General features: G+C 33.9%; 3 protein-coding genes and 1 non-coding gene across 5 annotated transcripts; 2 read left to right on the plus strand and 2 right to left on the minus strand.

Annotated features, from left to right (window-relative positions):
- Positions 1-2,070: 2,070 nt before the first annotated feature.
- On the plus strand, positions 2,071-5,766 carry LOC111368039 (microtubule-associated protein RP/EB family member 1B-like). Its single transcript, XM_022989202.1, has 8 exons — positions 2,071-2,480; positions 3,449-3,517; positions 3,599-3,685; positions 3,895-4,001; positions 4,098-4,240; positions 4,306-4,382; positions 5,045-5,158; positions 5,391-5,766. The coding sequence occupies exons 1-8, from the start codon at positions 2,373-2,375 to the stop codon at positions 5,517-5,519; spliced, it is 834 nt and encodes a 277-aa protein (XP_022844970.1). The 5' UTR covers positions 2,071-2,372; the 3' UTR covers positions 5,520-5,766.
- Positions 5,767-5,989: 223 nt separating this feature from the next.
- Positions 5,990-6,061, plus strand: TRNAP-AGG. Its single transcript has one exon. It is a non-coding gene; the product is annotated as a tRNA-Pro (tRNA).
- A 496-nt stretch (positions 6,062-6,557) lies between these two features.
- On the minus strand, positions 6,558-10,067 carry LOC111366949 (HVA22-like protein a). Its single transcript, XM_022987630.1, has 6 exons — positions 10,002-10,067; positions 9,477-9,691; positions 7,489-7,515; positions 7,264-7,386; positions 6,868-7,114; positions 6,558-6,782 (listed from the first exon to the last, which is right to left on the minus strand). Exons 1-6 carry the CDS (start codon positions 10,065-10,067, stop codon positions 6,714-6,716), a joined length of 747 nt encoding a protein of 248 aa, XP_022843398.1. The 3' UTR covers positions 6,558-6,713.
- Positions 10,068-12,618: 2,551 nt separating this feature from the next.
- On the minus strand, positions 12,619-14,830 carry LOC111368040 (transcription factor TCP14-like). 2 transcript variants are annotated; one of them, XM_022989204.1, is made up of 3 exons: positions 14,374-14,830; positions 13,657-14,145; positions 12,619-13,488 (listed from the first exon to the last, which is right to left on the minus strand). In XM_022989204.1, exons 2-3 carry the CDS (start codon positions 14,060-14,062, stop codon positions 12,806-12,808), a joined length of 1,089 nt encoding a protein of 362 aa, XP_022844972.1. In that variant the 5' UTR covers positions 14,063-14,145; positions 14,374-14,830; the 3' UTR covers positions 12,619-12,805. The 2 variants fall into 2 exon arrangements, with proteins under 2 accessions (XP_022844972.1, XP_022844971.1); XM_022989203.1 differs by having other exon boundaries at positions 13,657-14,830.
- Between the last annotated feature and the right edge of the window lie 868 nt (positions 14,831-15,698).

The raw sequence follows: 15,698 nt of genomic DNA on the forward strand, positions 1-15,698 counted from the left end.
TTAATCTTGTTAAAATTCACACTGAAAGGAATCCCTCTGATATGGGAACAAAAATTCTACCTGCAAGTAAATTTAAATTGTGCTTATTTTTATTACATATTGACACTGGTTAATTTTTCTTGCAGGTAGTAGGCGATGATGATGAACAGTTCTTCCATGTGTAAATTCGCAACCAAGAGAGAGTGTTATGAGAACCAAGGTGAAGAATGTGAGAATATGGTTCTCTTAACTCCATTAGACTTAACTGCTATTTGTGTAATTCACATGGATTGTGCTTGTCTAGTTTTATTATGGACCATTGGATGGGATCGATGGCCAGGATTTAATCTATTTGAGATATTTTTGTTGCCTTGTCTTGGGGGAGAAGTTTTGACTTGATAGTTACCACAAAAAGGGGCTTCCCCCACGTTTTTCGAAGACAGGTCTTTTCTCTCTTCTCCAGTCGACCACTCTCTCCATTTTGCACCTTCTGCTTGGTAGAAGGTTGAAGGTGCGTTGGTGGCGGTTTCTAGCGAGGTTCTTTGCCGATTTTTCTCTCTCTCTTTGGAAGGTAATTTGCATGACATGAGAGCTGTTCCTGAGCTTATAAATCAGCCATAAGGAAGAGGAGAAGTTGCTGTCCATTTCGGCCGAGATTAGGTTGTGTTTTTCCATTTTATATTCCTTGATTTTGCCTTGGAATCTTTTATTGTTTAATTGAACTCCAAGGATCCCAACAGTTTGTTTTTTTGTTTTTTTTTTTGTGTGGTTGTGTTGGTCACCTATGTAATGATCAAACAACAGAGAGAGAGAGAGAGAGAGAGACCTACGGCAACTGTCAAAATATGTTGCAAAAACTAAGGATATAAGTATAGACAATAGATAAAAATCGTTGCAAAAAGGTCATTAGCAACATTCAAAGAGCACTACAAAAGATTATTCGCAACGTTCAAAAAATGCTGCAAAAAGGTTATTAGCAACGTTCAAAGAACGCTGCAAAAAGATTTTTCACAATGTTCAAAAAACGTTGTTGTATCCTTCTACTATAAGCAACATCGAAGTTTGCAACATACGCCTGAACGTTGCAAAAGGTCTATGACAACATTTTTTGAACGTTGTAAAATGCAGTTTTTGGTGTAGTCTGACGATATGCGAGTGGATGAGAGTCATCAATGACGGTTCAAGATGGAACAATTGCCAACTTGAAATTTTTAAAAAGGAGAATAATAAAATAAAATAATTGTAGAAACTTTCTCCATTTTTGTATTTGCAAAATCACATCACGTATATTGTCGTTCTTACGCAGTTTACATGAACAAGCTATATACACGACAATATTGATCCTTCAAAAAAAATAAAAAATAAAAAATCCATACAATATTTTTAGCATTTAATTAATAAACACTATATTGATTTTATAGTTGTAAATATATTGTATTCATTCTCGAATGTTGAATCTGATAAAGTTAAGAATAAGTGTTTGTTTGGTAGGAATTTTGTTAATTTATTTTTTGACTGTTAGAGATAAAATGGATCATATTTGTGAGAGAAGAATTAAAAAATGACGATTGATATGATGAAATAACGATAAAAAAAGTTGATTTTAATTGGATTAAAATCTCTACCAAACATGGTCTAAATAACATGTATATATTGTTAATGTTTTATCGAGTCAACCATACACCACAAGCCTTCAATGTAATTGCAAATTCTTTTTTTGTCTACTCCAAAAGAATTAAAAGAATTAAAATTATTAGTTGCATTCAAAGTGTTTTAATTTTTAATGTTAAAAATAATAAAATAATCTATATAAAACCTAATTAAAATAAAAGATATTAAAAAATAATAAATATTTTTTTAAATAAATAAAATTAAGCGTTAAATATAAAGAGTTTGTTGTGGTAATTCAAAATTTTAATTATCTTAATTTATAGATATTTTTAAATAGGAGATATTTTTAAATAGGAGAATATATTTTTTAAAAATGTAAAAGCTTGTAAATAGTGAAAATGAAATGACAAATTAACAAATGAGTGAATACAAAGGACAAAAGCTTCTTCTTCACATTTGCTGGCCATGGCCAGCACCTTTTCAGTTTTTTTCCCCTTAAAAGGGTCACTTTCATTTCCACATACGATTCTTGGACCATTCATATCAACAAATAAATATCAATTCGTCACCATTGAATTCATTATTAACATTTAACAAATATAGCAACCAAAATTTTGAATTACAAAAATCCAAAATTCTCGCTCACGCTTTCTCTCTCTTTCTTTACCCATCTATTTAAAGGGATACAAATATTTAGCTAAATGCATACGAACGTTGAAAGAATCTTGAAATAGTTGGTGAAGAACACTAAAGATTACATTTTTTATATAATTTTTCAAGAAATGGCGTCAAATATTGGGATGATGGATAGTGCATACTTTGTGGGGAGAAATGAGATTCTTACATGGATCAATGCAAGGCTTCAGATTAATCTCTCTCGTGTTGAAGAGGTAAAAATCTGATATTTTTGCGTCATTCTTGACATTATATAATATTCATCTGTTGAATTTTCCCCCCTTTTTTTGAAGATTGGATTTATGGGTCTATTTACCTGAATATTGATATATAAACTTTTTTTTTTTTTGTGCTTTGAGTTTGGCTTGTGATATAATGTATATTCTCCTATTATTTTACAAAGAAGGCAATTTTATATTGTTTAAATAAGGATTATTATTTCTCAATTAAACTGATGTGCCTTTTGTTGCATTCATAGTTATTTGTATTATATTGATCGACTTGTTACCAGGGTTCAATCAGAGTCTGAATTATTACACGCTGTTTGGCAAATTTATAAATGGTTTATAAATAAAAATAGTAGGAAGGATAATATTGGATTGCACGAAAGGTGTGGATAATAATGTATCCCAATGGAAGTTAATTTCTGCAATTGAGTTCTGTCCAAAGCATGGAGAAGTGAGTGTAGATTTTAATTTTTGATGTACGGCAAAATAGTTACACCAAAATGCTTTAGCATAAGTTGCCAATAGTTATAAAAAACAAATGTTGGGGGTTCGACCATGTGATGTCCTTAAAAATACATATGGTATGGTCATTAATATGGGACTAAGATATAGGTATACTGACGATGAATGAGTAGTGGCCGATGGTTGAGAACATGAGATTGTTGAACGGTTTCGTATTTTTATGGCTGCACATTGTGTATTTATGTTCTACTAAAAGCTAGAATGATCCAACTCTGTTGAAGACCACGATAAAGAGCAATCTTTGGACCTACCTCTAATTTCAAAGGGCTATTGTGGGTTTGATTAGAAACTGTTTCATATTAATGTTAGATTACAATTTAGCAACCTTTTTCCTTGTATCTTATGTACTAGCTATTACCAAGAACTGAAGAACTGTGCATGGTTTTCTCGCATAACAAGAGTCGAGAATTCTAATCATAAACCTTTTATGCTAGGCTGCATCTGGTGCTGTGCAATGTCAGATGATGGACATGACCCATCCAGGAGTTGTTCCGATGCATAAAGTTAGAACCTTCTTTCTGTATTTTTTCTGGTGCACGCGTTCTATGATGCAACATCGTTTCTTACAAAGTGAACTTTCATAGGTGAACTTTGATGCTAAGACAGAGTATGATATGATCCAGAACTACAAAGTGCTGCAGGATGTTTTTAACAAGCTTAAAATCGACAAGGTAACCCTTCTTTATACAAATTTTATTTTGTTTTTCTATGAGTACTTCTACGACATATGTCACGTGTTATATGAATAAAATACTTTTGTTTCTTTAACTAATTACTTTTAGTGGATTCCCTGGAAATTGCTTAACTAAGAAAGTGAAGTGAAAAAGAAAATCTTAAGATCGCTACCTTTAAACCTTCATTTCTTTCGATTTCGGTGCAGCATGTTGAGGTCAATCGACTTGTTAAGGGAAGGCCATTAGACAACTTGGAGTTTCTGCAATGGCTGAAACGCTATTGTGATTCAGTGAATGGTGGCATTATGAATGAGTAATACTTTATTTGACTTATTTGGGCCGTTGAACTGTCTCATGTAGCATCAGTTACCTTATTATACATTTTTTTGTGCTGGTTTGAGTCGTCCAGGAATTACAATCCATTGGATCGCAGATGTAAAGGTGGAAAGGAACGGAATATCAAAGGTGCTCAGAAGATGTCCAAGTCGTTGCAAACAAACAACTATTCCAATTCTCGCTCGGGCGATGGAATTGGCAATAATAAGTTAAATGGTCAGTCCGCACCTTATCTTTTTCTTTGAGTCCTTCACATTCTTGTTGAATATATCTTGATGTAGGTACCAAACAAGGGAAGTCGACTGCTGTGGCTGGTGGTGTCAATTCATCAGTGGAGATTCAGGCATTGAAAGAGGAGGTAATACTAATAGTGCTACACTTTCTCCCATGTTATTATTCAACCTTTAGGAAATGAGCAGATATTATTGTAATTCAGGTTGAATGTATAACAGTAGTTTAGTCTTTCTATATGCACTTATAGTCTCTTTATTGTCTTTCTTATCATTGAATAATACGGTGTGTGACATGTTTAAAAAATTCAGTGTTTGTAACATCCCATCCCACATGGGTTGTGAGAAGAATTTTGGTAGCTACATGTCAACACGACCTTGATAATTTTGCGCCAGTGGCAGGGCCACGAGGTCCTTACAGTTCTTCACTCTCCGTCCTACATTGTTTACCTGTCATGCTGGTGCGGATTTTTGTTGGCATGAGTGTAAACTGGGGCATTACGATGTTTGTTTTCAACTAATGTCCTCTACATCTATTTTAAACATTTACAGCACATTTGGTATATGCAGTCTTAGAAAGGAGTGAGAATTTTAGGGACAAGATTTTAATTTCTTTTCTTTCTGAGTCATGTCCAGTGTTGTGTTATCCACCTTACTCTACTTGCACTTTGGGTTTGGCTCTACATGCCACGGGATTCGAAATTTTTGGCTAATATTCTAAGCTTTTGTGCCTTGCAAATGTTTGTTTTGGTATGCTTTGATTTAATTACATCTATTATATGATTACTAGATGACAGATCTCAAGCTCTCTGTTGACCTCTTGGAAAAGGAAAGGGATTTTTACTTCGCAAAATTACGAGATGTAGAAATCATATGTCAGATGCCGGAGTTGGAAAATATTCCAGTAAGATTTTCACTATGGTCGCATTTTTTGTACTTGATGTTTCTTTCTTAATCTACATGCACTGTTTCAATTTCAATTACTATAACAAGTTGTTTCAAAACATGTCCAGAAAATGATATTTTTCTTAATTTCTAAGTGAAAACGTCACTTATTTTGAAAGCAAAATTTTCAAGCTAATTATGGTAAAGCTCTCAAACTAGCTAAGTTGCCATTTTCATCGATGTTCTTGCAGATGGCTGTGGCAATTAAGAAGATATTATACGCTGCAGACGAGAAAGAGTCTGTACTAGCAGAAGCTCAAGAAATCATATCCCAATCACTGGACATGGGAGAAGCTGAATATACAGATGACGATCACTGAACCCGACAATGCTAAAACGGAAAAGAAACTGTTGGCATATTTAGGTTGCTGCTGATCTTTTACCATCTACATATGCTGGATGAATGGCCGTGGTAGTGACATTTTTCGTTCTTCTTAGCTTTTTCTCGGATTTGTAAATTGTATTGTCGAGGGAACAAAATATTCAGGATATTGAGCTTGTTGGGTGAGAAGAACATTTGATTTTATTGTTAAATTATTGGTTGCTCCTCCATTAGTTTCTTCTGTATTTTTGTTTTCATTTGTTGGCAAAATATGTTTTAAGCGTATTTTTTTAATTAATTTTTGGCTTATTTCACGACATAAAAAATTAATGCAATCATATGAAAATTTTAATCCCCTATCAATTACTACATTTTGAACAACCTAAAAAGATGCTAGACTCATAATTTTAACTCACAAAGAAACATTTATCCAAATAAATAAATTGTTTCGCTACGTCATCCCAACATGGGCATTTGGTCTAGTGGTATGATTCTCGCTTAGGGTGCGAGAGGTCCCGAGTTCAATTCTCGGAATGCCCCAAAAATTTAATTTTTAAATATTACAATCATAGAGTTGGGCCAGGTTTTGCAGATATGATCTTGGGCCTTTGGCCCATTTACATTTTTCTTCCACATTTCTTAGACTTTTGCCTTCTGTCAAAGCGGATCCGTATCCGAAAATAATGCAATAATATGTGGAATTTAGATCAAATAGCCTCTTTTCTATTGATGCTTTATAATGAAAATAATTCTATTTTACACCATTGATCTCAAACACCCGTCTAAATGATAATTACACGACATTCAAGAATAGATTCACTTAAATGTAATATTATACGATTAATTTCATTAAACATATCTAGTGTAACTATCCAAATCCGTGCTCTTGCACCATCGATGCTCGATATCATTGTTCTCATAATTATGGTAAAATTTCCATCGGATCCCGAATTGAAACCTTCAAATATTATCAGCGCCATCTTTAAATTTTCATTTTAATAATATCGTAGGTCCTTATGGACACTTTCCGTTCAAATTACCGTTAAAAGTCAAATTTTTATTGAAATTGACAATAACAATGCATCATCCATTACACCACAATAAACATTAAAGGGAAACATCAAGTCATGGGATCCTCTTTACCATGTTTTTGAGAGAAACGAAAGTACTTAGCAGCTGCAATTAACAATGCTCAGTACTTATAGTCATCGTCATGAAATGCATGGTCGTGACTACTGGAAGATGTCGTATCTCTATTAACCTGCATCGAAAAACAAACCAAACGAGCCTCGTATAAATCCAAATACCAAAAGTAGGATTTTTCAAAACAGACGGATTTAGCATACCCTATGAATTATCCTCTCGAATGCTTCGGGTCCATTTTCTTCAATGTACATCTCCGCTGCAGTTAGAATGTCGTCGTGCTTACTAGACACTATGTTTTTCCATGAAACGTTTGGAATGTTAATAGTTTTTTGTTGCGTAACAAGGTACGGCCTAACATAATGTTCGTACACGTGCGATGCACCGCTGAAGTACGGTATGACCAACCAGCACGTGAAAATCAGCTTTGCATATGACCAAAAAGGGATCCTAACACACATTGAGAAATTAAAGTTTTGAACTCAATCGAGTAATCCTAACCAATGATTTAGTATATACAAGTAGATATTGAAAACATTACTAGAAAGAAAATCAAGAGAGAAGCTGCGGGAATTAAATATGGGCGAAACAAAATATACCACTCGATTAGTTTAGCGAATGTAAGCTCGAAAATTGTAATCATAGAGTAGAGAATCCAATAAGTAAGCCATTGTTGATCGTCCACTCGAGATTTTGTCTCAATTGCCCGAATCGACGCATATCTGCCAATGAATTCAAAACGCCAAAACCATATTTTAATAAGCTCGAGCACTTAAATTGTAATTAAACTTAATTATGATATATGAAAGCAAAAACCCACTTACAAAGGATAAACAAGACTAACCACGGGCCTGCAATATCAAAGACATAATACCCAAATCAGTATAACCTATATTTACAATATTGTGTCAAAAACTACGGTTAGTCACCTAACTTAGAGCTTTTTTTAACGGTCATATCTATTTCAGCACAACCCTGTTTTGCTGGTTAACGGATTTTGACTTGGCTAACGGAAATGATAGTATGATATAAGATATGAGGTATCGATACGGACACGTCGATACGCGATTTTTAAAAAACGCATAACATCTTAATTAAATTTTTTAAAATTCTTCATTACTTTAATTTTATACTTATTTATTAATTTTTCTTTATAAAATCTTTTAAAATACAGAGAAACAGAATCTGTTGGTGCACTATATTTATTTTCTAGCAAGGTTAAAACATGTTAGATGAGTCGAGTTTTATACGCTGAGTCACTGGTCGGGTTTTCATTTAAGAGGCTGAGTCAAAAAAAAAAAAAAAAAAGCCCTATGAATAGTGATGGCAACGGGGCAGGTTCGGGGCGGGGCTCTCCCGCACCCCGCCCCGCCTTCGACGGGGTGGAGCAATTTTCTTGCCTTGTTTAATTTTTTATTTTTTTTAATTCTGAGTTTAATAAAATACGAATAACATTCAAGTTGAACTTTTAATAAAGAATGCTCTTACTTTATGTAAATTTAAGTTTTTATTTTGGAATAAAATTACTTATAGTGTAAAATGATTTTTAGAGAATGTGTGAATAAAAAGTATGAAAAAATTATAGGTCTACATGTAAATTATGTTATTAAAAAAATTGTGATAGAAAATAAGTTTAAATAAAATATGTTTTTGAAATATGTTGCATAGATGAACTCTATATAATATAAAAATAAATAAATAATAATAATAATAATTCCACGGGACGGGTTCGGGGCGGGGCATCCTCGCCCCGTCCCGCGCCCCACGATGGGGCAGGACGGCATCGGGGCGGGGCGGGACGGGATAAATTGCCATCACTACCTATGAACGACCTTTTTTAATTAAGATAGCTTAAAGATACAAAGAAAAAGAAAATACAATTTGTAAATTACTAAAATATCTTTGTATGTAAAAATACATAATGCCCTAATTCTCCTTTCAATTTCCATTTAGCCCTAATTTAGTTTTGGGTTCCTTTCTTCTACAGTGGGTCGAGATATCTATGCAGTTATTCTTCCTTTTTACCATCATTTTCTCTCCTTCATGAAACCCTTAAGTCTAATGTTATTATTCTTTTGAACACTCACTTGATTGAAGTAAGCCATCAAAGTTTACAATATTCTTGATGGGCTAACCGAAATAATAATATGACATGGACTTATGATGCACCGATTTGCGCCCACACGTATTGAACACGACGACACACGATGTCTTGAAGTACACGACACATCGGTTAAATTCTTTAAAATTCTTCAAATTAAAGCATAAATATAGTTTCATACTTATATTATTGACTTTTCTTCTTAAAATCTTTCACACAGCCAGAGAATCTGTTGGTGCACTTGCACTTACTTTTTTTTTTTTTTTTTTTTTGTGGGTTGAATATTTTTAATTTTTTTTAATTTTATGTGATTGGAGCACTTATTTAAAAAAAGGAAAAAAGGTTTTTTTTTTTTAAACTACGGCACGATATATGATATACTTGAACTTGTGTATTGTGACCAAATATAGGTTTACTATTTGTTTCTAATCAAAGAATCAAATTCCTTTTGCTTCTTTTCTTTTCTTTCTTAAGTCTTCTAAGTTACAATTACTCACTCAGATCCTAGTTTGAATTCAGCAAGGCTGAAGCATTTTATGATAGATGGGTCGAGCTGAGTCACTAAAAATGTTTTTTTAACGCATCATAATATCACCTTATAAAAGCACTTTTACAAGAAACTAAGGAAAGATTTTCTCACTAAAATCCTCATAGAACACAAATTCTATGAACAAAAGAAGTTTAAGGAAAGAGGGAGAGATGAAAAAATACCCAGCAAGAACGTCGGTGTTTTTTAATAGGACTTTAAGGAAGCTTCCGGCCTCAGATCCCTCCATCTTTAAATTGACAGAAAGACTGGTTGATTTGTTCGAAGAATTCAATAAAGAGAGATGTACAATAAAGAGTTTCAGTTTCCGCAAGAAGAGATGGAGTTGAAAGAGTGTGTAGCTGTGTGCATAGTAAGACAGTGAGTAAGGGTTGGGGGGCTAATTTTTAATGGTTTCTTTTTGAAAGATTCTTCTAGATTAGGCTTATCCTAAAGGAAAGTGAATCTCTTTAGAAGATTCTTCTTTTAACATAAACGGTTAATATTATATATACACAATAGTGTACACACAGCATTACACCTCCCTCACGTGGAGGGAGCCCATGTACAATAAAATATTCGTGGGCCCCTTCATGTGATGGAGGTATAATCTATTGTGTACACCTCATAATGTACACATAGAAGTATCTAATATAATTTCATTGCATATTGGACAAGAATAATGTATATGTTCTCGATGGGGATGCTACCATGTGATGTGATAAATATTGTGAGAGAATCATAAGATCAACTAAATAAGTTGATATGGCACCCATTTATTGATCTTATCATTTAATATCATTCGATGCATGTAAGTTGTCACATTATTCTTCGGAGAAATACATTAAAAGCAAGGTCATATATGCACATATGATGAGACTATTTAAATAAATTATGATACCTTAGACTTTGAATCACTCAAATTTCAGTGATAGTGGTGGTAATCGTGTTGGTGGTTGTTGGTGAGTTTTTAGTGGTAGTGGTGCAGGTTGTTGGTGGATTGCAACATGGTGACGGCGCGACTTATTAAATAAATAATATTTGATTAATAAATAATATGTGATCTATAAAATAGATAATTTGTGAACAAATAATGTATATTCTTAAAAAAATTAATTTGGGGCCTAAAATTATTTTGTGGCCATTTAATTTAAAATTCTGTGACCACGAAATAAGTTGTGATCAATAACTTGTGACCAATTTTTTTAATATATGATTGATAATAAATTTGACCCATAAAATTTTGATATGTAACCGTGAAATAATTTGTTACTTATAAAATTTTTGATTTGTGATCGATAAATAATTTTTGATCAATTCATTCTGTAATTTGTGACTAAATTGTGTATAATTGAGTCTTTAATATATTTAATGCATAAAATATATTATTAATTAATTATTTTTTAAATAAAATTTAATAATATTTGATTTTTGAAATTTTAAAACTTGTTTCTTAATTTTGAAGTGGGTTATAGTTAACACCTTATATATGAAATTTTCCCAATTCAATATTTGTTCAATGAGCCCATTAAGAAAGTGGGCCATTCTGAACAATCCAGATGAATGAATTTGCAGGGTCAGGCCCAGTAGGGTCGATAAAGACTACCAACGCTCTTCTTGGCGCCAGCAAATTGCAATGGAGAGTGGAATTGTCAGAGAAAAATGGTACAGATGTTAAGGTACAAGCATGTTGGCCTCACATACGAGTCAAGACCTGGAGCTATCATAACGCCCCCCACCCCAAATAGCCCATTTTCGCGGCCTATATTCTCCCAATTGAATAAGGGGTATTTTAAAAAATGTCCAATTCTGTGGGGATCAATTTAAAAATATCCACTTTTTAAATTTAGTAATAAACTGTCTATTATATTCTTAATTTAAAAAATGAAGCAATTAATTTTTTTTCAATTTGACGCAGATTTCAAGAAGTAGCTTCCATGAAGAACTACATTAAAAGGATGGTCTCGACATTTCAAATGTCGTTCTCAATATTTAAACTCCATTTATATTTCAAAAGTATACATGTTAAATCAAAACATTAAGGGTGCGGTTGATTTGTCGTTTTCGGACCATTTTCCGTTTTCCATTTTCTAAAACTAGGAAAACGCGTTTGGTCTGTCATTTTCGAAAATGCATTTTTGAAAACGAGTTAAAATTTATAACTGAAAACGCAAAACGACTTTTTATTATTTTGAGCGTTTTCAGTTATAAATTGCCAAAACGCTCAAAACGCGGAAAACGAGCCGTTTTCAGGAAAAACTAACAATCGTTTTGAAAATGAAAATGGAAAATGGAAATGGAAATCAACCGCTACCTAAGTGTTCTCGACATTTCAAATGTTGTTCTCGACATATTAAATGTCTAAAATGACATTTCATTCCGAATATGGCATTTCTCTTCACTTAAAATGTAGTTCTCGACATTTCTGTATCAATGCGAAAAATAACATTTATTGTGATTTGACATATGCACTTTTAAAATAAATATGGTAGGTTATGTGTCAAAACTTTATTCACCAATAAAATTTTTAATTGCAAAATGTTCATTTTTGTCTTTGTGTGGAATCATAAATTGTTAATAAGGGTATTTTGGACTAAATTATTCTAAAATGGACATTTTTTTTAAGGATTTACAATTATGGACATTTTTGTAATGGATAAGTGAAAGTGGACATTTCTAGTAATTTCCTCATTGGAAATAATTCTGCTCCCATGGGTTTAAATCCTGGATTGGACTATTTTCTTTTTTATTTATTTATTTTTTTGAACTATCCAATCAATTGCTGACACGTGACACTTGGATCCAAACCCTGTTTTTTATCCTTGTGTGTTTAGCATCGTTCCTCCCAATTTAAGTGACAAATGTTGCATATTTTAAGCAAGACGCAAATTCCATAATACCATTTTAGGTCATAGTGAAGTTCATATCTCGTCATAAATTTTTTTTATTTCTCTCTATTTCATAATAAGTAAAACAAACATACTGTACCTTGCAAGTTTTCCAAATATTTCATAAAATAAGCTTTTTAGATTTGCCCAATAACCAATTCTTGTATGAATTGAAGCTCATCGTTCATTCCCTCGAATGTGTTGATTAGACAACCGAGTCTATACTGACTAGAATGAATATCACATGTCTAAATGCAAGAGCTTGTTTCATACTCCTTGATGACTCAAATTAGAAAGAGTATCATGTGTGCATAGACAAATAAACGTATAGAAGGGAAATTAAAACAAAAATCCATATTTATAGCAATTCATGGGAAAATAAATTGTAGAATAGAAGTACATATATCTCTTATCAAAAATTAAAAAATAAAAATAAATATATATGAAAAAATAATGCATAACAAGATAACGTTGTGTAAAGGGTAAAAAGATCAAACGTTCCAATACACAATCTTAAAAATATATTACCTTAATTTCTCCAAACCCTAAATACTCCACATTAATCACACAAAAAATATTTGGAAAATATTAAAGTCAAAGCAAAGCAAAAACTCAATGATGATCATTCATGAATGGTGGCTCGTCGTCTCGTGCCGATCATCGCCGCCTCCGTGGGAACCTCTCACCTGAGATTCCGATACTTCGTCACCAGACCGATATGGATTTAGCCCCGCTAACCCCAATTGCCCCTCCCCTAATCCGCCGGTGCTTAACTGTTGATTAGGCAATAGCGCCACGGCCGTCGGAAAATTCATGAAATTCAACCCACTAGACATAGTACCTCTATATAAAGCGGCAGCACTATTATATGTTGGATCACCTCCCATAACTTGGTTACTGGAATTTGGAATCATCCAAAAATTGGACGGAACTGAGGCATGATTCGCCGGCATCGACCCCGTGGTTGACTGTAGTAAATAAGTTCCCATTTGGTGGTGATGCAGTGGCTGCAACTCTTGCTCCACCCTCCGCTTCCGCCCTAAACTATCCTCAGCCTCCTTTAAGTGTAATGAGTGTTGGTTTATTTCTTGCTTAGCTTGCATCAAACTAGGGTTTAAATTTCCGGCCTGAAAATTCAACAAGGTTGTCAAGGAATTCTCCGATGATAAGCCCGGAAAAAGGCCACGGCGTTGTTGCATCGAAAAATTCGGATTGAAATAGGTAGATCTTAATTGAGATGGTACTGATATGCTAGAACCCGAGCTGCGTAAGCTTATATTGAGGGAAGTGAAATTCGCGGGGATTGTACCTGTTGGAGACAAGAATTAAATGAATTAAAAGCACCCATTCTTGAAAAATTATGCACTTCTGATAAAAGAGATTTGCAGGTGAGGAGGGTATTGAAGACAAGAATTTAACGAATTAATGTGTAATAGTTCTAATATCTTAAATTTTTAGATGAGATAGTTAATTGTACCGGTGCCAGTGGCAGCAATAACTGCCGGCTCGGCTTGTTGGAGCAGCCATTCGATGGTTTCCCCATCAGTCTTGTGACCTAACTCGCGTGTAAGCTGGAAAACCCTAGCAGCGCAAAGAGCGGGCATGCGGATGCGCCGGCCACGTCCATCGACTTTTGTGTGGCGATCTTTTGTCGACGTTCGCTTGGGCGGTGGCTTCTTGGATGGCTCTGCGGTGTCGAGGCCGGTGGAGGCAGCAGTTGATCGAGTGATGATGCTAAGGTTGGACGCATCCGCAGAGATGGCTAAGGAAGAGTAGACGGAACTGGTGGAGCAGCCGGTTTCGTCTTCCCTCTTTTCAAGCAATTGGAATGGAAAGTTGGGGCGACGGTTATCTTGGAGATGATCATCACCTAATCCTTCCATGATTTCTTGAGATAAAACCAAGAAAATACCACCATTAACAACTTTCCTTAGCCTCTTTGATTCTCTGTGAACATGTTCTCTCTCTACAATTATGAAAGAAAAAGGGTTTGATTCAGACAAGAGCTAATCTAATCTAAGACCTTTGTGTAATGGAAAGACTAGTAAGCTCATTATTATGAAAAAGGAGAAAAAAAATTGTTCGTTTAAGAGAGAGGTTGGGTCAAGAATGGGGAGCATGAACAGCGAAGCGAACTACGCTGCAACTGAACAATAAGTTGAATTATTGAATGCATCAGCTATCTGTTGCTCACGTTGAACAAGCACGCGTCCTCCAAACCAACATTCTTAAGATCAAAGAGTCAAACCAACGTCGAACGAAACTAGTTCTCCTGCAGCTAGAACCTGTAGAACAACTGAAATCACTCTCTAATTAAATTTGATACCCTAAAATCACTTTCACCCTCTATATGTTGCTTCAGCCATCAAATACACAGTTACAGAAAGATAGAAAGAGAGAGAGAGAGACAGAGAAAAAGGGTGACAGATATTTCAGAAAAAAAAAAAAAAGATAATGAATAGGAATTATAGGGGTGAACTTTGAAAAGAAAAAAATTTAACAAAGGCAAAAGATTTTTGGGCTCTTTTTTTATGTCTTTTAAAGAAAAACCCTTGATTTGAAATTGCAGCGAAAAGAAGAAAACAATGGAGATTTTCAGATTTCTACTGTCCTCTTGAAAACCAATTATCTGAAATGGTTTCTTTTTATTGTGGTTGGACAGACAGGCTATGTTTCAGAGTCCACGTGAGGTGCTCTTTTTATCATTCAGTCCATAGAGACAGTGGTGGGACCCAATCCCCAGTCAAAAAATATTGAGAAATTTTTAGAAAGAAAAGGTTTAATCAATCAAAGGTGGAAATGGGTCCCATCTCCATTCATGTATAATCATTTCTATTTTGGCCTTTACCCCCTTTGCCTTTGCTTTATGAACATTTGTTCAGGCTTAATCAATGTCTTAATAACTTAAATAAATACTAAAAAATACGTTTAATAAAGATTATATAAGATTAAAATAGGATGCTAATTGAATCGAGTTGATTAGCTCGTCTTATCAAGCAAATCAGCCAATGCTAGCTTTGGAACATGTCCAACACGAGCCAGCACGCTTGAAGAAAATGCGACTTGGCTCACCCCTTAGGTGGGATGAGCAGAGCTGACAAGCACCCTTTTTTTAAAAAAAAAAAATTGGTTCTCAATTTTGGGACGGGCACATGTGAGACTTCCAATTGATCTATGTGAGTTGACATGCGAATCACCCCTCTTAACATTCCTATTAAAGGAGATAATTGAACATATTTTATTCCTTATTTTCTTTGTTGTTAGCTAATTCATTTAAAAATTTAATAAAACTAGTCTGCGTCTCGTGCGTTGCACGAATTTTGTATTTATTTTGGTGTTATTAAAGCAAAATTTATAGATTGTACAAAAAGTATTTGAAAATAAGAAATGTTTGTTTGATTCTCATCTTTTGGTCGACTGTATATTTTATGTTACGATAATTTATTTTTATTCTTATAAATAAGTATAGTGAATGTTGTGATTGTATATATGTCAACGATAATTTATTTTTAATTATTT

Source organism: Olea europaea, chromosome 18 (genome assembly GCF_002742605.1).
Source record: "Olea europaea var. sylvestris chromosome 18, O_europaea_v1, whole genome shotgun sequence".
Taxonomy (NCBI): domain Eukaryota; kingdom Viridiplantae; phylum Streptophyta; class Magnoliopsida; order Lamiales; family Oleaceae; genus Olea; species Olea europaea.

Coding starts and splice junctions, on each gene's coding strand:
- LOC111368039 (XM_022989202.1), top strand. CDS start 2,373: ATGGCGTCAAATATTGGGATGATGGATAGTGCATACTTTGTGGGGAGA. Junction 2,481..3,448: donor ATCTCTCTCGTGTTGAAGAG/GTAAAAATCTGA, acceptor CTTTTATGCTAG/GCTGCATCTGGTGCTGTGCA. Junction 4,241..4,305: donor TGGCAATAATAAGTTAAATG/GTCAGTCCGCAC, acceptor ATCTTGATGTAG/GTACCAAACAAGGGAAGTCG.
- LOC111366949 (XM_022987630.1), bottom strand. CDS start 10,067: ATGGGTGCCATATCAACTTATTTAGTTGATCTTATGATTCTCTCACAA. Junction 9,692..10,001: donor AATATTTATCACATCACATG/GTAGCATCCCCA, acceptor ATTAAAAATTAG/CCCCCCAACCCTTACTCACT. Junction 7,516..9,476: donor AACACCGACGTTCTTGCTGG/GTATTTTTTCAT, acceptor TTGATATTGCAG/GCCCGTGGTTAGTCTTGTTT.
- LOC111368040 (XM_022989204.1), bottom strand. CDS start 14,062: ATGGAAGGATTAGGTGATGATCATCTCCAAGATAACCGTCGCCCCAAC. Junction 13,489..13,656: donor TATTGCTGCCACTGGCACCG/GTACAATTAACT, acceptor TGTCTCCAACAG/GTACAATCCCCGCGAATTTC.